The sequence below is a fragment of the Penicillium hispanicum genome (assembly GCF_028827665.1).
Source record: "Penicillium hispanicum strain IBT 35686 chromosome Unknown utg000004l_segment0_segment0, whole genome shotgun sequence".
Taxonomy (NCBI): Eukaryota; Fungi; Ascomycota; class Eurotiomycetes; order Eurotiales; family Aspergillaceae; genus Penicillium; species Penicillium hispanicum.
Window position 1 is genome coordinate 231,022 of NW_026623196.1, and position 22,431 is coordinate 253,452.

General features: G+C 51.5%; 12 protein-coding genes across 12 annotated transcripts; 6 read left to right on the top strand and 6 right to left on the bottom strand.

The window, feature by feature from the left end:
• Positions 1 to 165: 165 nt before the first annotated feature.
• On the top strand, positions 166 to 1,500 carry gmtA (GDP-mannose transporter; the record flags this gene model as incomplete). The annotated part of the gene is made up of 4 exons (XM_056943053.1): positions 166 to 408; positions 466 to 553; positions 620 to 991; positions 1,058 to 1,500. 4 exons carry the CDS (start codon positions 166 to 168, stop codon positions 1,498 to 1,500), a joined length of 1,146 nt encoding a protein of 381 aa, XP_056799936.1.
• Positions 1,501 to 2,493: 993 nt separating this feature from the next.
• Positions 2,494 to 3,921, top strand: N7459_003870 (25S rRNA (uracil2634-N3)-methyltransferase; the record flags this gene model as incomplete). The annotated part of the gene is made up of 2 exons (XM_056943054.1): positions 2,494 to 2,722; positions 2,975 to 3,921. The coding sequence occupies 2 exons, from the start codon at positions 2,494 to 2,496 to the stop codon at positions 3,919 to 3,921; spliced, it is 1,176 nt and encodes a 391-aa protein (XP_056799937.1).
• A 95-nt stretch (positions 3,922 to 4,016) lies between these two features.
• Positions 4,017 to 5,400, bottom strand: N7459_003871 (FYV10 family protein; the record flags this gene model as incomplete). Its single annotated transcript, XM_056943055.1, has 3 exons — positions 4,017 to 4,694; positions 4,750 to 5,289; positions 5,347 to 5,400. The coding sequence occupies 3 exons, from the start codon at positions 5,398 to 5,400 to the stop codon at positions 4,017 to 4,019; spliced, it is 1,272 nt and encodes a 423-aa protein (XP_056799938.1).
• A 310-nt stretch (positions 5,401 to 5,710) lies between these two features.
• On the bottom strand, positions 5,711 to 7,398 carry cbf5 (pseudouridine synthase CBF5; the record flags this gene model as incomplete). The annotated part of the gene is made up of 4 exons (XM_056943056.1): positions 5,711 to 6,013; positions 6,069 to 6,993; positions 7,067 to 7,223; positions 7,290 to 7,398. The coding sequence occupies 4 exons, from the start codon at positions 7,396 to 7,398 to the stop codon at positions 5,711 to 5,713; spliced, it is 1,494 nt and encodes a 497-aa protein (XP_056799939.1).
• Positions 7,399 to 7,797: 399 nt separating this feature from the next.
• On the bottom strand, positions 7,798 to 9,169 carry N7459_003873 (uncharacterized protein; the record flags this gene model as incomplete). Its single annotated transcript, XM_056943057.1, has 5 exons — positions 7,798 to 8,216; positions 8,278 to 8,320; positions 8,723 to 8,820; positions 8,879 to 9,057; positions 9,123 to 9,169. 5 exons carry the CDS (start codon positions 9,167 to 9,169, stop codon positions 7,798 to 7,800), a joined length of 786 nt encoding a protein of 261 aa, XP_056799940.1.
• Positions 9,170 to 10,821: 1,652 nt separating this feature from the next.
• N7459_003874 (prephenate dehydratase PHA2) lies at positions 10,822 to 11,827 on the top strand (the record flags this gene model as incomplete). Its single annotated transcript, XM_056943058.1, has 2 exons — positions 10,822 to 10,875; positions 10,934 to 11,827. The coding sequence occupies 2 exons, from the start codon at positions 10,822 to 10,824 to the stop codon at positions 11,825 to 11,827; spliced, it is 948 nt and encodes a 315-aa protein (XP_056799941.1).
• Positions 11,828 to 12,156: 329 nt separating this feature from the next.
• N7459_003875 (translation termination factor eRF1) lies at positions 12,157 to 14,059 on the bottom strand (the record flags this gene model as incomplete). Its single annotated transcript, XM_056943059.1, has 6 exons — positions 12,157 to 12,293; positions 12,345 to 12,494; positions 12,571 to 13,327; positions 13,384 to 13,755; positions 13,819 to 13,868; positions 13,939 to 14,059. Coding segments are annotated over 6 exons (1,587 nt in total), but the record flags the coding sequence as incomplete, so codon positions are not given.
• Positions 14,060 to 16,022: 1,963 nt separating this feature from the next.
• On the top strand, positions 16,023 to 18,193 carry N7459_003876 (putative transporter; the record flags this gene model as incomplete). The annotated part of the gene is made up of 6 exons (XM_056943060.1): positions 16,023 to 16,174; positions 16,247 to 17,199; positions 17,255 to 17,383; positions 17,437 to 17,534; positions 17,604 to 17,770; positions 17,821 to 18,193. 6 exons carry the CDS (start codon positions 16,023 to 16,025, stop codon positions 18,191 to 18,193), a joined length of 1,872 nt encoding a protein of 623 aa, XP_056799943.1.
• A 44-nt stretch (positions 18,194 to 18,237) lies between these two features.
• N7459_003877 (25S rRNA (adenine2142-N1)-methyltransferase) lies at positions 18,238 to 19,089 on the bottom strand (the record flags this gene model as incomplete). The annotated part of the gene is made up of 1 exon (XM_056943061.1): positions 18,238 to 19,089. The coding sequence occupies one exon, from the start codon at positions 19,087 to 19,089 to the stop codon at positions 18,238 to 18,240; it is 852 nt and encodes a 283-aa protein (XP_056799944.1).
• Positions 19,090 to 19,419: 330 nt separating this feature from the next.
• Positions 19,420 to 20,319, top strand: N7459_003878 (60S ribosomal protein uL23; the record flags this gene model as incomplete). Its single annotated transcript, XM_056943062.1, has 4 exons — positions 19,420 to 19,441; positions 19,759 to 19,817; positions 19,883 to 20,169; positions 20,232 to 20,319. 4 exons carry the CDS (start codon positions 19,420 to 19,422, stop codon positions 20,317 to 20,319), a joined length of 456 nt encoding a protein of 151 aa, XP_056799945.1.
• A 764-nt stretch (positions 20,320 to 21,083) lies between these two features.
• N7459_003879 (Tim10/DDP family zinc finger protein) lies at positions 21,084 to 21,474 on the bottom strand (the record flags this gene model as incomplete). Its single annotated transcript, XM_056943063.1, has 2 exons — positions 21,084 to 21,250; positions 21,369 to 21,474. 2 exons carry the CDS (start codon positions 21,472 to 21,474, stop codon positions 21,084 to 21,086), a joined length of 273 nt encoding a protein of 90 aa, XP_056799946.1.
• A 258-nt stretch (positions 21,475 to 21,732) lies between these two features.
• Positions 21,733 to 22,406, top strand: N7459_003880 (BUD31 family protein; the record flags this gene model as incomplete). The annotated part of the gene is made up of 3 exons (XM_056943064.1): positions 21,733 to 21,904; positions 22,026 to 22,156; positions 22,263 to 22,406. 3 exons carry the CDS (start codon positions 21,733 to 21,735, stop codon positions 22,404 to 22,406), a joined length of 447 nt encoding a protein of 148 aa, XP_056799947.1.
• Positions 22,407 to 22,431: the final 25 nt, after the last annotated feature.

Sequence of the window (22,431 nt, forward strand, 5' to 3'; positions counted from 1 at the left end):
AGTTCTGCGCCCTTGGAGTGTTTTCTCTTGCGCGTCGTGTACGCTTCGGTGCTTCTTCACTCCCTCACCCTTGCAGAGCCTCTCGTCCAGGTGTCTCTCTCTCCTGATCAACGTCCCTTTCCACATCGGCCTCTTCTGCTACCAACAGCATCCGCATCTGCCACCATGGTCGAGGATAAGAAGTCCGACGATTACACCGTCCCGATGGACAAGCTGGATCAGGGCAACAAGGAATTCGAGGCGGCGCCGCCTCCGCAGCCTCGGCCAGCTCCTGCCAGTAGCATGAGCAATAGCCCGGTCCTACCTGTTCTTGCCTACTGTGGTTCATCCATCATGATGACCGTTATGAACAAGTATGTCTTGTCAGGGTTGGATTTCAATCTAAACTTCCTGCTTCTCATGGTCCAGGTATGTGGAAGCCTTCAAAGACTGTTTTTTCTTAGACAAAATACTTACTCAGTAAAGTCGCTTGTCTGTATTGCTGCGATCCAGACCTGCAAGTCCATGGGTCTGATTACGTACCGCGACTTTAGCGCCGACGAGGCAAGAAAGTGTACGCACTCAATATCATCTTGATACACTGACGAGAACCGCTGTCTGACTATATGGTGATCAATAGGGTTCCCTATCACTCTGCTGCTGATTGGTATGATCTACACCGGTTCTAAGGCTCTCCAGTTCCTCTCGATCCCTGTCTACACCATCTTCAAGAACTTGACCATCATCCTCATTGCCTACGGTGAGGTCCTGTGGTTTGGTGGCTCTGTCACTGGCATGACCCTGTTTTCCTTCGGTTTGATGGTTCTTAGCTCCATCATCGCCGCTTGGGCAGACATCAAACACGCCGTGGAGAGCAGCGGCGATACGTCCAGCAAGGTGTCGACTCTGAACGCCGGCTACGTCTGGATGTTGATCAACTGCCTGTGCACCTCGTCCTATGTCCTGGGCATGCGCAAGCGCATCAAGCTGACCAACTTCAAGGACTTCGACAGTATGTCTCATGGGATCCCTATCTTCTTTAATGGTGACGACTAATCTGCTTTCGTGCCTCCCTCAGCCATGTTCTACAACAACCTGCTGTCCATCCCAGTTCTGATTGTGTTCACCCTCCTGGTCGAAGACTGGTCATCTGCCAATCTGGCCCGCAACTTCCCCGAGTCCAACCGCAATGGTATCATCATTGCCATGGTGCTCTCGGGCATGTCGTCTGTCTTCATCTCATACACCTCCGCCTGGTGCGTGCGTGTGACCTCGTCTACCACCTACTCGATGGTCGGTGCTCTCAACAAGTTGCCCATCGCCCTGTCGGGTCTGGTCTTCTTCGATGCTCCGGTGACCTTCCCCAGCGTGTCTGCCATCGTCGTTGGTTTCGTCAGTGGTATCGTCTATGCAGTTGCCAAGATCAAGCAGAACGCCAAGCCCAAGACCGGCGTGCTGCCAACCTCCAACCCGCTTGTTAGCGCCAGCAGCCAGAGCATGCGCGACTCGCTACGCTCTTAAAAGAACCCAATGGCTTTTCTGTCTCTTTATCTCCTTATTCTGGTCCTATCTAGCGTAGGGTTGGAACGTCTTCGTCCCCAACGCCCCCTTCTTCCCCAATGCAATGCCATGTTGGGGCGCATTTCTTGCATGTGACATTATATTATGACTCACGTTTCATTGCAGCGCTCGCCAGTGCCCTTCTGTGGTCGATCCTGTCTCTTTGGTGTTGGTGGCTTTTCTTTCTGTCTCTGTTTAGGGAAAGGGCTGCCATGTGGGCCGCGATATGATTTATAGTAATCTTTTTTCTTTTCCCATCTTGTGCTTGTTTCATGCGGGCATAGCCTGGTTCTTCCCCCTCTTGTTGTCTTCCCTGTATATAGCTATGCCAATGTTGGAGCAATAGACCTTGTCATCCTTCTGTGCTGGCTGGATCCGTTTGCCAAGTTCTCCTTAAATGGATCATTCTAGTACTGTGATGGAACTCTTCTTCCTTTGGCATTCTTGCTTTGAAAGAAACCGAGCATTCAACAGGACAGTTCCAATGTGCATGCCGTGCATAGCAGTCACCAGGCGGTTGGCAGAATATGTAAGACCAGTCTCTATATTTTAATATATATGACGTGATAGTAGTGGGGACTAGAACTTGGGGAAATGTGGACATGGCACCTACGTCGATGGCGCAGCTCTACATCTCGGTCCTCGCCGATAGAACACATAGAACACCTTGTAGCTATAATTACAACAGCCGAAAGTTTGCGACTGTAATGTGGCCTCCCTTCTCAGTATTTGAAGTCTGGTGCATTCTTGTAAAAATGTTGATATACAGTTCCCCAAGAAGATCAATGTCCACTCAACCTTTGACATGGGGGATGGCGCCCGGATCTTTGATTGGCCGAAGTCCCCAATTTTCACTCATCGCCAAGTCGTGTATATATCTCCCTCGCCGCCATATACCTGAGTGTCGATCTCAAGAAAGATCACCACCTTGGCATCACATCTTCCATTCAATCCATGCCTCGCAAGAAGCAGAAGGGTCCCCCACCACGCTCCCACCGCGGTGGTGCTCCCTCTAAATCGGGGTCCGCGCCGACATCACAGGCCAAAGCCAAAGGTCTTGTACATCAATCTGGCCCTGGGAGGGCAACAACAGATCAAGCCCAGAAGAAGCAACCAGTACAGCAGAACCAGAGACCCATAGTGCCATTTCTAAGGGCTGATCGTATCTTGCTGATCGGAGAGGGTGAGTCGCCGTTGTTCTTCATTCTGACTGTCTTTCTTTTGCATTTTATCTGCGAAATGTATACGCTGGCATGTTGGTGTGTGACTTTTCATCTCTATCCAAGATTATCCAGATGTCGAGCCAGGCTTTGGTGGTGTGGTCGAGGAACAAGCAATGCAACTGCAATATACATATCGAGAGATTGGGTGCATCCTTCTCGTTGCCTAATCTTTTCATATATATTCAGTTGAAAACGAGACTCATTGATTATAGGAGACTTCTCTTTTGCGCGCTCCCTGGCAACACAGTACAAATGCCGCAAGCTCTGTGCCACATGCTACGACTCGCAAGAAACGCTGCTCAGCAAATACCCACAAGCAGAGCAAAACATCCAAGATATCCTGCACGCAGCGAAAACCAAGTCTGAGCCAGACTCTGCAGTAGCCGACGCAGAAGCAGCAGAACACGCGCAACCGAAAGCAGACCCGGCCTCGACCTCAAATTCAACCCAGCAACACGCCTCCGGTCCGAAGGTCCTGTTCTCTGTCGATTGCCGCAAGCTCGGCGCCCCGGCCGGGGGAGGCAAGGAGGTCAAGACTGGCTTCCTCCGCCGCGAACGTAAGCCACCCGCCTGGAAGGCCCAGCAACCGCTCCTGCCATCATCGCAACCGGTGCAGAATGGTCCGTGGGATGTGATCTGCTTCAACTTCCCGCATGTGGGCGGCCTCTCCACAGACGTCAACAGACAGGTCCGCCATAACCAGGAACTTCTGGTGGCATTTTTCAAGGCTTGCGTGCCTCTGCTTTCTGCCGCGCCGGACCCGGTTGACTCGGACGACGAGTGGGAGTTTGACGAGGAAGACTCGGACGACTCGGACGACGACGATGTGCAGACTTCCGGGAAGACAGTGCGCACCGGACCGGGCCAGATTCTCGTTTCGCTTTTCGAGGCGGAGCCATATACTTTATGGAACATCAAGGATCTGGCCCGCCATGCGGGACTGCGGGTTGTGACTAGTTTCAAATTTCCCTGGACTTCGTACGACGGCTACTCGCATGCACGCACACTCGGTGAAGTGGAAGGTAAGAACGGGGGCAGAGGTGGATGGCGAGGCGAGGATCGTGAGGCCCGGATGTATGTGTTCGAGGTGCAGCGGGAAGCGGCGCCAGCGGGCAAGAAGAAGAAACGGACCAGAGAAGACTCCAGTGATAGCGAGTAAGGACGCAGAAGCGCTTTTCAACCGAATCATCTTCGAAGAGAATGTGTCTGTGCTTCATTATACCTGTCTAGAAGAGTTCCTGGGTCCTGCCAGCTTTACATGATATAAACTTTCTTCATCTCCTTTTCATCGAAGACCTCGCCTGTTGTCGGATCTTTGACCTTGCCACTCTCAACGGCCCCGATTTTCTTACTGATGTCCAATAACCGTGCCTTGCTGTAGACACGCCCGTTGGGCAACACAATTGGGTCGCCTTCCACATAGCTCTTCGAGTGATGGGCATATGGCATTTTGCGTGCCAGCTCGTTCAACTCCGTCGAGCAAATGGGACACACGGACGTACTCGTGGACTGTGAATTCGAACTGGACGATGTGTAGGCAGAGTGACACAAGGGTGTCTTGAGAGCCGAGAGACCAGCTGATAACGCTATGTGCAGGAGAGGCTGCGAGGGCAACGATAAGAGTTCATGGTGAGTCTTCACGAAGAGGTCTGATAGGTACTTCCAGCGATCTGACGAAAATAAACCCTGTTTCATGTTAGTCTTTGTACTGCCCCGTGACTTGTAACATCTTCCCACCTTATAAGGCTGCGCTCGGGTCTCTTGATTAAAAACGAGCATTCCCGCAGCTTGCATCACTTCGCCGTTCTGCGTGTCAAGATAAGGAGCAATATATTTTCTCGCATGGAGAATCGCTTCGGGCTTCCTCGATGGGTCCGGTCTCCGAACCATCTCGATGTACTGTTGTAGGCGGAGCTCAAATTCAAGATTGTGCTGGAAGACGATCAGAACAAACACCCCAAGGACTCTAGAAGAAATGCAATCCCACCTGACTCTTTTTCAGTGCGGCTTTGTTCTCACCGCACCATTGCAGCGCCTCTTTGGTCTCCCCTCGGCGCAGGCTCTCCACAACCCGTTGACACTGCGTAAAGACGCAAAGGTCCACCAAATCTTCAATGTCCCGCTCCTGGGCCAGCTGTTTTGCACTTTCCGAGTATCCTGACCGTAGCAAGTGATCTACTAGCAGCCGATCCAGTCGCACTCGCGACCATTGGTCATACTTCACATCGGCCAAGCTCGGAATGTTGTGTAGTGTCTCCAGGTGTTGGATGCGTTTTCGGGACTGAGTTTGAATCTTTCTCTCTTCATCCTGTAAGATTTCCATCTTGCGTTTCAGGCCCTGCATGCGGGAAATCATTGCATCGAGAGCGGCGAGTGTCTGGTCGGGGGTATGGGAGTTTGATAGGGAGGCGTTGGCGGCCTCTTTAAGTGCGGGCAAAACATATTCCCTTTCTCGTTCGGCCACCCGCTGGACAGTCTTGAAGTTTCTTCGGGCAAGTTCATGGGGGAGACGAAGGAGTGGTTGGTCCTGGTTGGGAGCGGGTCAGTCCACAGCTTGCCGGTGACGCTTGTTCGGAGCTCGTACTAAGATAAGGTGGCTCTCGGGATTGAGCTTGATAGAAGTCAGCTCTACAGCCATCGTGGGAAGAACAATGGTGTCCACAGGCGGCTGTCTCAGGGTCTCACGTCGGCGCGAATCCAAAACGAAGTTGAATGAGGAGAGAATCTTATGACGAGGGGAAAATGCGGAGACCACGGCTACGGTCACGAGATCGACCGGATGGAACCGTCACTTCTCTTCTTTTTTTTTACAGAACAAGATTGGATTCAAGCAACTATGAAAATAAATCTTCAAACCGACAGATCCCCTTTTGACCCAAAGACTCCAGAGTAATAAATCAGAAATATGATACAGGAAAAGGACCGGGCTGGCAGGTTTTCCTGGACATCTAGTCGCTATCGTCGCTGTCCTCGCCCTGCTTGGACTTCCGGCGCTCCTTCTTCTCCTTCTTCTCCTTCTTCTTGCGCTTGCGCTCGGCTTTCTCTTCGGCTGTCTCACCATCGTGACGCTTGCGCTTCTTCTTGTCGTCGTCGGCCTCGGCCTCGCTCTTCGGAGGCTCCTCCGCCGGGGCGGGGATGGGCGCCCCCGGCTGAGCAGCCGCGGCCTCTTCACCAGCCTCCTCAGCAGCATTATAGTCCTTGTACTCGCTCTTCCACTTGGCTGGGGTTGCCTCGTTGGTGCGACCGTATTTCTAGTGGACAAAGTTAGCGTTGATTAGACGGTGTCGAAATTGTCAATACACTTACGTCCAGCTTGCCGGCCGACTTGAGCTTCTTCTTCTCAAGAGCGATGGGTCCCAGACCCCAGCGGCGGGGGTAGAGATCGCGCTCCATGATGCAACGCTTGACCTTTGCGACAACACCGTGGTCGCAGGTCGAGAGCTCAACAGTGGACATCTGGGCAATACCAATGGCAATGGCCTCACCCTTGGTGGTCATGAGAACAACCTCTTCGTTAACCTCGATACCAGCCTCTGCAGAAGCACCAACATCAGCATATATTTTCTTGACAAGGGGGGCAAGATTAAAGAGTGACCAACCGAAGCGCAGAAGACCAGGAATCATCAGCTTGGCACCGTAGCAGACGGCATTGACAGCACTGTCCTTAACGACGATTCGCTTGTACGTCGTGAGAAGACTCTCTAGGGGCCGAATGACCTTGCGTAGGTACGACTCATCGCGCTGATTGTCGTACATCCACTGGGCGTCCAGAACATCGTGCAGAGTGACCATGCCACTAGACTCGTCCATGGCACCACTGCGCACACGGCGAAGCTCCTGCATGTGAGCACCGACGCCCAGCAAAAGACCCAAGTGCACACAGAGTGTACGAATGTAAGTACCAGCCTCACAGCTAACCCAGAAAACACCAAGGTGGCGGTCATTGTCAAATTCGTACAGCTTGCTCTCGTGGATGGTACGGATACGGAGCTGACGCTTGACGGCTGAGATCAGGGGAGGACGCTGGAAGAGAGCACCCGTCAGGGTCTCCAAAGCGCGTCGGAACTGCGCCTCGCCGCCGGGAATCTTGTCATGGAGACGGATCACGCAGACATACTCCTTACCGGCACCTTGCTGAGACTTGACCAGGCGGGTGGCACGGTCAATGCAAACAATCAAGCAACCAGTGACCTTGGGATCGAGGGTACCGCTGTGACCAGTCTTCTCGGATCTAAAGACACCGAGTAGTTTAGTATCAATTGGTTCGGACTGATTGAGGGCGCAAGATTCAAGGGGATTTGTACCTGAGGATCCGCTTCATCCACGCCACAACCTCGTGACTAGACGGGTTGGAGGGCTTATCAAGGTTGATGACACCGGAGCTGATATAAGACTTGAGGTCACGCTTGAGAGGCGAAGCACCGGCAGGAATCGGAGTGAAGTGGCCGGTGCGAACAAGCACTGTGCAGTGAGGAAATTAGACACGAACTACAGATCAAAGATCCGGGGGATGTCTGCAAGACATACACTTCTCGTAGTTCTTCAGCAGGAGAGGCCAGTCCTCAGAAGATGTGGTGGGGCTGACCACCTCAGGCTTAATGGCGTAGTCCATCTCCTGGTTCTTGACGGCGGCCATCTTTGGTGGTGGTTGGATTGTCGTGGTAGACCAAAAATTTGTTCGGCGAGGAAATTTTGCGAGTGCGGCAGCTCCAACCCCCGATTAGGTTAGCGCAGGTCATATGGTCACGTGAGTGGCAGTGAAAAGTTATTCTAGTAACTCTGTCCATTGTCTAGAGTACAAGCAAAGACAACAAGGTAAATATATGATTGAACATCTGGAGGGAAATTGTATAGTATGACCTGCTTATTGAGTCTCATGGTACTATTCTACAGACAAAGGTGCTAGCGAGGATCAAATCTGTCCAAGTTCATTCCAGCCACAAGAAAACTCAGAGCGCCGGGGGTTGCAGGACGGCAGAGACTGGAAACTCTGGGTTTCTGAATATTGACTGCATTGCAATGCGCAATATCTCCATTAATCACCACCAAGCCTTCGTCCGGCTCCCCGGCCACTCCACGGACTCTGCAGAGAGGATGTCCAGCCCCGAGACGCCGTGGAGGACTGGGACGGTTGCGACGGACGAAAGGCAGTTCCGTATCCTCGATATCCAGCATTTGGGGTGTTCCTGGCGAAAAATCGCTGCACGGATGCAGGCGTAACAAGGTAATTTCTGCCGCCGCCGAAAGTTGGATAAATGCGGGTTATGAAGTCGTAAAGATGGGCAGCGACGATACCCATACTCTCGCTCAGCGCAGCGGATGGTCCTCCCATAACAAGGGTAATCACTAGCATTGCCCAGGGCAAGTACTCCATGGGAATCTCAACAAACCAAAACATGGCTCGCTTGCCCCGGTTGTCTTGGGCATAGGTGTAGATGAACGCCAGGATCAGCGCTACCAGAAAACCACGCTCAGTTTCAATTACGACAAAAATCAGTAACACAGAAAAGCTCACCGGATGTAAAAATCATGCCGCCCAGAAGATAGCCTGCAGTGATCTTCAGCAAGTTAGCACGCCTGGCGGGTTTGGATGGGCTACCACGGAATAAACGGGATATTTGAAGCAGATTATTGAATGGCATTGGGAAAGACGAATAATCATAGACAAGAATGGTATGTAGAATGTAGGGCACCTTAACCACCGCGCGTGAACTTATAGGATCACGACGGCTATCTCAAGAGGTTTTCCCACCATTCCCACACCGCATGCAGCACCATTGGATTTTGCGAATAGGCGGTGCTGCACGAGATGTAGGGGTAATCTTCCTCGCTTCCAGGAACCGCTTCAGCTAGAATGAGGCTGGGCGGGCAGATATGCGAGGTGGTTATGAATGGTAGGCAAAGACAGAAGGAGATAACTTTCTCGAGTACAGGAAGCTCGAGTCAAGTAAGTCACTTACCATAATCGTCAAACCTACAAAGACCAGGTAGACAAAGAAGTCTCCCGGCTGGCTGAACCGAGCAGAGCCAGTCTCCAGCAAATTGCTGTAGTGGAACACTGCCGGCTGGTTAGCACTCGGGTCAAACGACACCGTTACAACACCGAAGCACCATACTGAAGTAAAGGTCGAAAAAGAAACTGAGCTTCGGGCCGGTTAGTAGGAACGGAGTCGCCAGTCGCCAGACCTCCGGAAGCAGCTTGAACATTTGGCCAGGCAGGAAGACAACATAATATCCACTGAGCAGGCTACTGTAAACTAGGACCGATTGGACCATAGTCAAAGCTGTGATGGTCCTGGAGAACAGGCAAGGACATGTTAATCAATGCGGTAGTTTGGGAGAGAGTGAGATAGTGCATACCTAGCCACCGGAGGTGCAGCCCAAAAGACCGCTTGGAATCGATCCATGTTGGCTGACAAAGAGACAGAGTAGGAAGGCTAGAGAGTTAGAAGACTGAAGCACATGTCATTTAGGTCCGATGGAGCATGAACCATCAGAAGCTTGGAGGTGAAAGAAGGAAAGAGAGAGGAAGAAGCGGGAAGAAACTAAAAACGTGTGCAAACCGCTTCGACGGCGGGAGTTTATCCGGGATCCACAACTTCTTGGCACAGCTCTATACACTCGGTCTGCTCTGTCCAGCAACCAGCGTCCACAGTCACGATTTTCTCAAGACACAAGGTTTCTGTTTGGTCCAGCTCAAGGATTATATTATCAGGCATTGCATGTGTTCACGGTCCCTCGAACGGCTAAACCGCCATCGGGCCCCTCAATCCACACATCCCAAGCGCTATTGTCATTTTTGCGCTTACCGCAGATAGTCAATTCCTCCTCCACAAACAGAGGTGCTAGGTTCTTATACTCAATACTGGCAATCCGAATGTTCCAGCTTTTGAGATGATTTTGAAGTACAGTCAGCAGCAGAGTCAAGGTCAACGGGCCATGCACCAAAAGATTTCGATATCCTTCCTGGTTCTGCGTATAACTCTTATCAAGATGGATTGAGTGCGCGTTGAATGTCAGCGCTGAGAAGCGGAACAGTAGTGATGTTGTAGGCAAGATAGAATGACGCAAGGTCGCATTCGAGGGAGCTGTTGGGTCACAAACCCAAGAGAACGGAGTCAGCACTTTCTACAACCCGAGTCGGAGCATATCGAAGGCACATACGTCTAACATTCCGACCTGGTTTCCTAAATTGCTCCTGGTCCGAATGGATTTGTTCCGCTGTCTTGCTCCGCATGAAGATTAAGTCCCGCTTCTCGATAACGGATGACTGCCCTGGGCAAGATTCATCCGCTTGCCATATACGGTTCCAGGTCTGATCTGAGCATTCGTCCTCTGGTGCCGTGCCAACACGTCGCTCGATAGTCACAATCACCTTTTCATCACCCCCGTGTCCCTTCACGTACACATCGCGGATGGATTCGATGCAGACAGCCCGGCTTCCATCCAGAAGAGGGGCATTCGACGGGAATCGGACGCTTCCTCCCGCCCAAAGACGCCTATTAAAAGGGCCACCTGGTGTATGTAGGATATCGGTACCGTCCGGCAGCAACTGCGACAAGCTAACCTGGGGCGGAAAATAAATTAAGTGATGGCCAGTGGGTAAAGGTGATGGATTGTTGATCGAAGGAAGAGTTCTCTGTGCATCATAGGCGGTCGACTGGTGCGGGAGAAGATCGCAAAGGGTCAAGTTCAAAAGGTGTGAGGCTTGCGGATATAAGTAGTCGTAGGTCAGCGGTAGTTTCCGAGTAGTGAGCTCGTGGCGCAAGCTCTCCGAGAGCGAGGAAAGGGGCCGGCACTGCGTTCCTCGCAGGGATAGCACGGATCTTGTAAGGATTGTCTTCATGGGATGAAAGTACTGTTGAAGACAAACCTCGCGCAGCCAAGATGCCGCCAGTCGCCAATAAAGTTCGCGATATCCCAAGTTTGTCTTGTTTGTTTGCGCGCGGTGATGGCCTCACCGCTCGGGGTCGCTCACAGGGAGGATTATCGAGGCCCTGGGGATGGCACTTTGCCCGCGAGGACTCTATCACCGCATTGTCTCACCCGTGTATCCCCCATGGAGTGCCTGAAAGTGGCCTTTTTAGGCCCGCTGGCGTCCTTCTCGCACCAGGTACCGCCCTGTGTACCCGATGACTTGCTGGACGTACCCTGGTTGCTAATCCTTGCAGGCTGCCGCCGAATCCTTTGGCAAGACTTCTGCCGAGTTGCAGCCCCATGTCTCCTTTGCTGATGCCTTCAACTCTGTCCAACAGCGAGACTCTGACTACGCCGTGATTCCTTTTGAGAACTCGACCAATGGTTCGGTTGTTCAGACTCTCGACCTTCTGGCAGACCGCAATGGCCGCTATAAGGACGTCAAAGTTTGTGGCGAGTACTACCTTACTGTACACCACTGCCTTTTGGTCCGCAAAGGCACATATCCATCCGGTTGGCCAGGGTACGATGGTTCGATCACCAAGCTCTACACACATCCGCAAGCGTGGGGCCAATGTGAAGCTCTGTTGTCGCAGCATTTCAAGGGTGTTGAGCGACAAGATGTCTCGTCCACCTCCAAAGCCGCAGAGATAGTCTCCAAGGAGCCCGCTGAACGGGGAGCAGCTATTGCTAGTCGCTTCGCTGCGGATTACCACGATGTCGACGTACTGAAGGAGAACATCGAGGATCGAGCTGACAATACCACTCGGTTCTTGATACTCAGGAACGTCTTTGCCGAATGCACGGCTCATCCTGAGTTTGGTCAGCCCCAAGCGCCCACTGTGCAGGAGCAGCAAAGTCATGTCTCGACACACAAGACCCTGATATCGTTTGCAATAGATCACTCTTCACCAGGAGCCTTGGCAAATGCATTGTTGATTTTCAAGGCCCATGGTCTGAATCTCACGAGTATAAACACGAGACCCAGTTTGAGAAAGGCTTGGCAATATATTTTCTTCGTGGAATGTGGACGCACGCCTAGTGATGAGAATAAGGACGCCGTGTTGAGGGCCCTGGACGATCTTCGACATGTAACGGAATTTTGCCGGGACTTGGGAACATGGAAAGATCAACTTGGCGCCGCTTGATTAAGAATGATTGGCGTTTGGTCAGTTTGTGACGACTTTATGAATGTGAGGAGCATGTTGTAGATATATCATTTATATATGAAGATAAATTACGTCTCGGGGCCACTGCATTTGGTTTTCCTACTCACATCTTTACAAGACGTCTTGTTCCCATGACGTAAAAAATTGAATGAAAAATAGCAGATAACGAGCCTCTCCGTTTCGATTTTGTTTTTTAAGCTATAACGAGTGCGAGTGACAAAGAGCGAGGGACCAGAATACATGTATCCTGGATCGACGGCGACGAACTGACCGCACAAGAAAAGTCTTCCCCATCGACTGGCTTACACGAAGTAATGGCTGGCGGCGATAGGTGACCAAATGTTGTAGAGCATCGCATCCAACCTTTCAAATTGCAATTTACACCTCAGATTCATCTCAAACACTGAGGTCACCTCAGTGAGCATATCACAGAGCTTGGATGACCCTGGGATCCACGTTAGGGCTGGATGTGAGACACATGAAAACAGAAACTGACCTCTGAGCAGCTTCATAGAGCCTGGACTAGGACTTTCCATGAAATCCTGTGCGGATGCCTTGGTTCCATTGTCGGAGCCGCTGTCGTGATCCACAGGGCGAGCCGTCAGAAGACTCGCCGAGGGAGCTTCTGGCCGTTCATCCTCGCTCTCTGCGAGGTGGCCGAACCGTCAATCTACATGATAATTAGTGACAGACACAAAGGGTCGCCGGCGCAAAATATATACCGTCGTAGAACTCATCGTCATCGCTGTAATCGGCAAGCTGTTCGAAGTTCACCTTATATCGGAGAATAGCTCCAATACCACCGAAGCCCTTAACGAACTGGTTTCCTTCGCTGGATCGGTCCGAAACAAACTCCAGGGTAGCACCGAAGTCCTTGTAGGTCTCAGCAAGCCACTCGAGGAAAGAGCTCGAGTCGACAACCTCCATCTCAGTGCCAGTCTGGTTGTCGATGAACATCTCACGGTTGGCCTCCTGAGTTTTCGTGGTGTGGAGAACTACCTCCTCGCCGGCGGCATTCTTCATAACCCATCGCGTAATGTCCAAGTTCTCATACACGATTAGAATCTCCGCTGCACCAAGCTCCATGGCTTTGAGAGTATCTTCGACACCATAGCAAACTTTGCCTGTGTCCTGGCTGATCTCCTCGAAGTACTTTCCGATCAGCTTCTTCTCCTGGATGAACTTGACGTTGCTCAGAGTCTCGGCGGCAAGTTCAATGGCCTGGTTAAAACCGTTCTCACCACCGTATGACACGTCAACAACCTTAATGACCTTAGCCTGCAGACGCTGGTCGAACATGTCGGACTGATTGAGGTCATTCTTGAAATCGGCGGAACCGGCCAGGACCAGACCAGCCACATTGACCTTGTCATTGGTGATGTAGTTCTGGACAGCCAGCTCGGCAATCTTGCGTACATAGTTGTGTCGCTTTTCCTCACGTAGACGCGCGAAACGCAGAGCGGATTGACCACCGCGACCCTGGAGGGATGTATAAACATGCTGTGCCTGAAATTCTCGGAGTGGGAAAAACTCACGTGTTTCTTGGGCAGGTCGACGGAGAGTCGTTGAAGAATCTCTCGGGTGTTACCGCTCAGCGTACCGAAGAGCGAGCCGTTACCATCCATAATGATGAAGCCAAACTTCTGATCGGACTCCAGCAGTTCACTCAATGCCTCGGTATGGAACTTGTTGTCACAGAGGTAAAGAGAGGTGTTGATGGGCTTGAAGGGTTCGAAGTCGATGTTAATCTTCCGTTCCTTTCCTTCGGAGGTGATGATTTCACCACAGTAGACGACCAGTCCATTTGGGGGAACTTTGTTATACAGCTTCAGGCGCTGCTGAGTGGATGTAATGGCCGACAGGACGGAAAGCCGGTTGACACGAGACTTGATGTTGGAGGCGGTACCCTGGATTGTTGGTTAGACGGGCATTCAGAGTCCAGGTGGGTCAAAAGAGAGGGAATGGCATACGTATTCTTCAGCCAGCATCTTCGCCGCTCGGGAAATCTGATCCTTTGGTGCTACAACCAGATGTCAGTGACGGGGCATTGGCGGGGAAGGCGAAGGGGAAAAGAGAGGAAGTGGACATACGGATGATGAGAGAGATCATGGAGGTTCCATTTCCACGAGCCGATTCCAGACGCTTGACCAGCTTCTTCACCTTCCACATCTCGATGTTCTTCTCGACATCGTTTGGCTGCTGGGCGCTCATGTTGGGCGCGACGGAGGTGATCTGTGACCAGAGGGGGGGAAATCCAAGGCCTTGCCTGTCGACGCCTAACCAGGGTCAAAATGGGACACCCGAGGGAACAAAGACAAAGTCTCGCTTTAAACCTGAAAAGAGCGCACAGCGCAACGGGTTAACACCAATAAATTCGAAATGCAGCCGGAAGAGAAAGACCCGATACAACAAGAGGAAAGGGAGGCCACACACCTTTGACGTAGAGTCCGGCAGCAAAAATCCTCAGGCACCGTGGGGTTCGAGGGGTTTGGGTGTGCTGAGGTAAGCCAGGGCACGCGGGCGGGTGACGTTTGACTCGACGGAGGACATATTTGGTAGTCGCTTGGTACATACTACTTATGGCTACATCTCACCTCAACGCTTGGGAGAGTATCGAAGTGGCTGGGTAGATATATGTCCCCTATATTGACCACCCGCCACTCGCTCTATCTGCAGGTACTCTGTATGCCATCCCATGCACATGCTTGGGCCTCGTTGGGTGTTGGTGTGAAAATGAGGGGCTCCTCTATGCGTGATTTTCTTTTTCTTTTTTTTTTCTTTGATAATAACAAATCCAAATCTCAGTTTTATACGACTAGCAATTGAATACGCTCTAGGATATGGGGAGATGTATTACATGGCTATAATAACATTCTTCCTCACTCTTGCAGCCATTTTTTTACACCATCGTATTCACCCGGAGTGATCAAATGGTGATATACATCCCACATGGCTTCCTGCGACTCGGGAAATTGCCGAGGAACATATATAGCAAAGATATCCACCAGGAATGGAGATTATCTCTTTTAGAACTCTAACCTACAATGATATTGATATTCAACACATGGTCCACCCATCTTTCACACCTCCTTTCTACTCTCCGCTCTCTCAGAGCGGTCCATATACCAAGTCCAGTAAACCCCAGCGGCAGTCAAGAGCCCCATCAACCCTTCAAAGGGGGCAACGTCTTTCCATCCACCGCCGCTGCGATGAAACACGGCAGCAGCAAGAAGACGTCCCGGGACGGAAGCAACCATCATTGGGAGGTTGTTCTGAAAAGAAGCGATGGTGTAGAATGAGCCTAGTGACAGGGAGGTGAGGCTATGGAAAACGTCAGAATCTTGCTTGCCATTCGCAACTCAAGTCGACAACATGCCTGATTGCCTGGATTGTTCCATGGCTGATTCCTTGTAAAGGTGAGTTCGGAAGGGTTGTTGCGGCAGCCGGCCAGAGCAACGTGTAGAGCCCACTAGCGATAAGGGGGATCGCTTGGATGCCGAAGATATATTGCGAGGGCCGTAGAGACCGATGACTTGACACACGGCTTTCTGATGGCATTTTCTGCGGGTGATTCGAGGAAGTTCAGGGGCAACGTGGGATTTCCGACTCGGAAGCCAGTTTTAGGACTCAAGGCGTGCCACACTCTGTAGCTACTACCTGGCGCGGTAGCTCAGAATGCACTCGCTCCTTGGGGGCCACTCCTGACTTCATCCAGCCGCGACCACGGACATGCACGCCGGTGTAAATACACAACGAGCGGAGGCCGGCCACGTCCATCCAGTACAGTTCGGCTGTCATTCACGTTCTCTTTTCCCTCCGCTATGAGTCGAGGCCCGAGCTTCTCTAAAGCGGCAACCCGCCTAGCAACGAAATAGTTACATAACTACACTTCCAACCTTTTCTTATCAGCGATGGGCACTATCACCCCACACTCTCGGTAGCTCCGTTCGGAGCGTTCTCCTTATCTCCCGTCTGCGATAATAAGGAGCGTCTTTCTCTTTTTGTTTGTCTCGCTCCCCGTTTCCCCACGGCGAGCAGCACAACCCTGAGATTTCCCGCCCGGCAAAGTAAACCCAGCAATACCTGCTTCGGAGTTCACTCGCCAGCTCCTCCACGAGCCAACTGCGAGGAAGCGACTCACGCATTTGACCGAGGGTGGGGGGCCTTTGAAAGCATGTCCACAGGGAATGCAGATGAGAACCGCGAAGGCGAAGCTGGCCAAAGCTCAGTGGGACATCCGACAGCGGTGGCCCCGAACTCGTATGACTACGGGCATCTGAGTCGAGAAAATCTGAACGTCGAGGCGGAAGGCTGGGCCCGACGAAGGTAAGACTCCCCCCCCCCCCCCCCTCTCAATATGCATCGGGCGAGGTTGCCATTACTGACGGCACCACCTAGATCCTCCTCCTTTCGATACGCGGGCGGTCCCAACAGCCTCGACAATTTCGCTCGCTCCTGGCAGCGAGCAGCTTGTTTCCATGAGGTGTGGCCCCGGCGATCGTCATTTGTATCGGCGGACTCCGACGATGAATTCGCCATCGCAACGGGCCTTGACAATGGGCCCCGAAGCTCTCAGTCCTTGCACCGACAGTCGGATGTGGAGCGGCCCCTGCTCTCAGACTCTGAAGGAGAAGAGCGGGACGAGATAGGTTTCCATGAGCAAGGACAACCGAAAGGGGGACTCCCAAGTGCTGGGCTACTTGGATCTTCTTGGGACAGGAGTTTTGCTACTTCGTACGGCACAATATCCTCGCGAGTGAGCGAGTCTACTCGACGACATGCTATTAATTTCCATAGAGAACAACATGTCCGTGGGGATGGCCCTGGGGATTCCGATCGGGAACCTCTCCTTCTCAAGCACGTCCAGCATGAAGACGGCACCCACGAAGATATTGTCATTGGTCAGTCGACGGTGCCTCAAACTGTGTTCAACTCGGTTAATGTTCTGATCGGTATTGGCCTCTTGAGTCTTCCGTTAGCAATGAAGCACTCCGGGTGGCTGCTGGGGTTGCTGTTTCTTGCATATTCTGCAGTGACTACTTCCTACACAGCCAAGATACTCGCCAAGTGCCTCGATGTTGACCGGACTCTGGTCACATATGCCGACCTAGCCTACATCAGCTTTGGACATCAAGCCCGGGTCGTGACTAGTATTCTGTTCTGCTTGGAACTACTAGGTGCATGCGTGGCTTTAGTGGTGCTGTTTGCAGACAGCTTATATGCACTGGTACCAGGGCTAAGTATTCTGCAATGGAAGATTGTCTGTGGCATCGTATTGGTCCCATTGAATTTCCTACCACTACGGTTCCTCAGCGTGACCAGTATCTTGGGAGTCATCTCCTGCACATCCAGTGGGTGTCTTTCAAATGACATAATGATTGTGAAGGGCCAAGCTAACTCTGGTAGTTGTGATTCTCATCTGCGTCGACGGTCTGATTAAGCCAGAGGCTCCGGGTTCCCTCCGGCAACCAGCCACCACGTTCCTCTTTCCAGAGAATTGGGCCACTCTACCCCTAAGTTTCGGTCTCATTATGTGTACGAGTCGATCATTCCTGTTTGCAGTTGTGGTTGCTAATTAGGGAGCATAGCACCCTGGGGTGGGCATGGCGTCTTCCCCAATATCTACCGGGATATGAGACATCCGCGAAAGTATGGAAGGAGTCTCTGGACCACCTATTTATTTACAGTAGGTCGATCTATGTTGACCGGGTTGCAATTCGGACAGAAAATCCAGAGCTGACCAGATCGGGCACAGTTTTCTCTGGACTGCTCAATGGCTATCATTGGCTGGCTGATGTTCGGAGATGATGTTTTAGACGAAATTTCCGCGAACATCCTGACAGTAGATGCGTATCCCCCGATATTATCCGTTTGTATCATTATCTTCATCTCCATCATCCCACTCACCAAGGTGCCTCTGAAGTGAGTGAATTCGCTTGATCCATGCGATAACTTAACTAATGAAAATATAGTGCCCGACCTCTTGTAGCTACTTTCGAAGTCCTGTGCGGGGTCGGAGTTGGACATGCATCCACAGAAGGGCCAAGCAGAGAAAAGACTGACCAGATCCTCCGCATCATAGTCCGAGTCTTCACTGTGGCTCTCATTGTCGTCTTGGCAGTTGTCTTCCCAGCCTTCGATAGAATCATGGCCTTTTTGGGATCATTTTTGTGCTTTACCATCTGCATCATCTTCCCTCTTGCTTTTTATTTGAAGATTTTCGGAAAGGAGATCAGTCGACGTGAGCGCATCCTCGACTGGTTTCTGCTCATTACATCTTCGGTCCTGGCAGCAATTGGGACTGTCTGGGCATTCCTGCCGCGTGAGATGATCTCGGGAGATTAACCGGGCTGTCAGAATTGACGCTGGGAGATGCAGTGTGCTGGCAATCAAGCATGGCGCAAAATGATGGCGAAATTGTTCCTCTTGGGACCCGCATTCAGAATTTCCTTCTTGAATGACTTGGGCGAGGATTTACCAGCATAGCTCCACAATTGATATATCAGTTTGGAGGTCCGTCTGCTCTGTGCTAGACAGAAACCCAAACTAGATAGGAGGTCCAAAAGCCTATCTTCGGTGAGATAGCGGGAATTGTCCACACAAGCCACCGGCAAAACAAGAAATAGTCTAGGGGCGAAATCGATGTGACTCTGTGATGTGAAGAACTTGACACAGTGCTGAAGCATATCGCCTCGTCCCGTGGCGTCGGGAACATAATTAAGCACCAACGAGAGACTGATCAAGTGGAACCGTTCCTCATCCGTAGACGGTAAAGGTCGCTTCATGAAATCTTGCTTGAGGATACCTGGCTCCTGAGAATTCAGGTCGATCCTCGTTATCTCTAAGGCCGGGTTCTTCGAGCAGGCATTCTTCGTACTCAGCGCCCCGATCTCCAGGACGCGCAGCTTGGGCAGATTGGGTTTCCACTGGCGCAATTGCGGGCGGATCCAGTCCACTAGAATTTTGCTAGAATCGCCGCCACGCTCGAGCGATTGGCCCAGCCTGCTGGCGATTTGGTAGCTTTCTAGCCCTCCATTCGCTTGGATCTGAGCATCGATACTGCTCACCCGGGCCTCATCGCCCGCGTGTACAGCTTGTGCTCGTAACTTAAGAAGTTGGTGATGCGAGCGAATAAGCGTACGTGTGGCCTTCGAAGACAGTGCCGCATGCTTAGATTTCACAGTAGGCGGCCGGGTGCTCGACAGTAGGGCCGGCCGCTTGGATCGATGTTTGGGAGCCATGGGCAGAGACCCGGGAAGCACGTCAGGTGTGCGAACCCCGGATCATGAAGCAATTCTTATAATCGTTTATTTGCAGTTTCACTCAAACGACAACGATAATTGAGTCCGGAAATAGCCAGTGTCCATGAATCACCAAGCCATCATTCCAGGTACATCAAAGAAAAAGTTGGGATGTGGAGCCCGCCCGGGCGATCTATCTGGATGACTAACAAGAGTGACTAATCCTAAATCACCTGACCCACAGAGCGGTAGGGTTTTCGCTTAGCGAAGCCACTCCAAATTGTTCGACTCTCGACACTGCGACAATCACCACGACAGCGGACGACAGCCATGGCCCCTAACACCAAGCAAGGTACGTTTCGTCGCTTCAGCTATTCCATTCCGATCCCCAATTGCGATTTTTGCGAAACGTGCGAGTGTGTGCTCCCGGAGGCACGACAAGAGAATATTGCATCGAAGCGTCCACATTGTGAAGACTACTACACAGGAAGAGCTGGAGGACATCAAAGATCTCGCTGGGAAAAAGCGCCGCCATGACCATTTGATTGTCCCAAGGAATATTTCTTACTGTGCCTCGAAGCCACCGTTCAATCAAACCAACTCGCAGTCTTCGAAAATGTATACCGCACGCACGCGATCTACCAGACTGACCAAGTGCTCTTTATATAGGCACCCGCCCCGCCGCCCGGGCTAATGCTGCCGCCAAGGCAGTCGTGAAGGGCTCTTCCGTATGTTTTGCTTTATTCCCTCCACATCAGTCTCAGATCGAAGTGCTAACAGATCCGGGTAATAGCTTCACAAGTCCCGCAAGGTTCGCACCTCGACCACCTTCCACCGCCCCAAGACCCTCCAGCTCTCGCGGTCGCCCAAGTACCCCCGTGTGTCGATTCCCAGCCAGCCCGCCCTCGATGCCAGCAAGATTGTGCTCTACCCTCTGAATACCGAGAGCGCCATGAAGAAGATCGAGGAGAACAATACTCTGGTCTTCATCGTCGACGTCAAGTCCAACAAGCGCCAGATCAAGGCCGCCCTTAAGAAGTTGTACGACGTTGACACTGTCAAGGTCAACACCCTCGTCCGGTAAGGAATCTCATATTGATGCAGGTGTATCGTACGTGCGGTTCGCTAATTGTCGCACGCAGCCCTGATGGTTCCAAGAAGGCCTTTGCTCGGCTAACCCCTGATGTCGATGCTCTGGATATCGCTGCCACTAAGCTGGCTATCGTCTAAACGGGGCAGGAAATGGATTTCTTTGGGTTTGGGCGAATTGTTTTCCACCGCGGTGATTCTCAATACCAGCCAGTTTCCTTGGCTGCATGGGCAGCAACGAGGGCTGAATGATTAAAAAAAAGAAACATTTCTGACGCGATCTACGATCTGTGGACCTTGTATGAACTTGATGGATATGGCTGTGGACCTGGTCATTTTGTTGGCCGTCAAGTGTGGCCATCCAGCGTAGCCGTACGCCGTCGTCCTGTCATTTCATTCAACGGGTGTGAAGTAGATAGCTATCCTCGACGCCTGTAGACTGGTAAAGCTCCAAGGCCGCCACGACTCGAATTAACGTGTCGTCAGAGAATAGGGTCGATGTATTCTGTGCCTCGATGACCCTTGGGATAAAGACTGGAAAACCTATCCACAACGACCTGACACCAATGGATGACGGTAATTGATATTCTACTTTCAAGGGAACAAAAAGGAAAAGATATACAAATGAATCGAGGGCTTTGACTCTATAATACAGGCGACTAAACCGAGGATCCCAGCCTAGATCTTAAACCATCATCACACATATCAATCGGAAAAGGAGATATGCGTCGTTATAACAACGCGTCGCGATTATTAAACATGATGAAACCAAAATTCTCGCCAACTGCGTGATATAGTTGTTGACAATTCAAGGCCACCGGGATGGTAAGGTCATTGTCGCAAATGTCCATGAACCATCACACCGAGCAGGTGAAGAGGGCGGAGGGCGGAGGGCAAGAAGTTTTTTAATGACCACGCATGCTCTCCAATTGCTTCAGAATCGAAAGCTGCGTATCCATCCACCGCTCGATGCAGTTCTGGGCGCATGCCTCTTCGGTCTTGTCAAGGGTGCCCGAGGAGATCTTGCCAGTGATGCATTTCTTCCAGCACACGTCGTTCAGCTGGTGGACCACTGGAAAAGCAGAGGAATCTCGTTAGTAAATGCAGAATACATAAATAAGATCTGAAGAGTATTTTTGTGGTATCCACTGCATTTCCAGTTCAGATCTTTAGATAGGTAGACCACTTACTCTGCTGAATGTTGGACTTCTGGGACTCGTTGGCAATGACCTGCTGCAGCTCCTTCTTGTCACTGTCGTTGAGCTTCGAAAGATCAAGTTGTGCCTGGGGATCCATCTTTAGGACTGGTATGTAATGCGAGGAGTCTGAGAAATAATTGGAAGGGATCTGTGAAGTGCTGCTCCTCGGAAAATTGAAGGCGGTGGATGTCGGCACAAAAATGATGCAGGCGCTCGTCGAAGCTACCTTTTCTCACGAGACCAGGGACTACTCTTCAATCCTCCTCACATCAAGTCGGAACTGGTTTCTCAGACCGCTGCTCTTCAAATTTGCCTAATCCTCACCACCCTCTATACGTGACCGTCTCAATCCGCCATGCCGCCAGTCCGCACTGCCCGCAATCGCAAACCGCCGCCAGCGGGCTTCGACGACATAGAAGACACCTTGCTTGAGTTCAGCAACAAGATGAAAGACGCCGAGAATGCCTCGACTGATGGCAAGAAGAAGTACGAGGTTCTATGGCCAATATTTCAGATTAGCCATCAACGTATGTGGAGTGATTTTTCAGAGCGATCCCCCACCCAGACCGAGTACTCGCGGCTGGCACCTGCACCTCGAGACTAGTCCTGATTCTGGTACTGACATGATTCTTTGGTCTTAATGTCCAGGCTCGAAATATATTTATGATCTTTACTACGAAAAACAAGCTATCTCCAAGCAGTTGTACGATTGGTTGCTCAAGAATAACTACGCCGACGCCAACCTGATTGCTAAGTGGAAGAAACAAGGCTATGAGAAGGTCAGTCTAGAATGCCGGATGTGCCATCCTCGACAATGAATATACCAATGTCGTCATCTATCCTACCTTGCATATACCCTGACTGACTTTTATCTCCCGTCCTCAGTTGTGCTGTCTGCGCTGTGTTCAAACCAAGGAGACCAATTTCAACTCCACCTGCATCTGCCGCGTACCCAAGGCGCAGCTCAAGGAAGAACAAACCATCCAGTGTGTTAGCTGTGGATGTCGGGGATGCGCAAGCAGTGATTAGCAAAGTCAAGTGCATGCGAAGATCA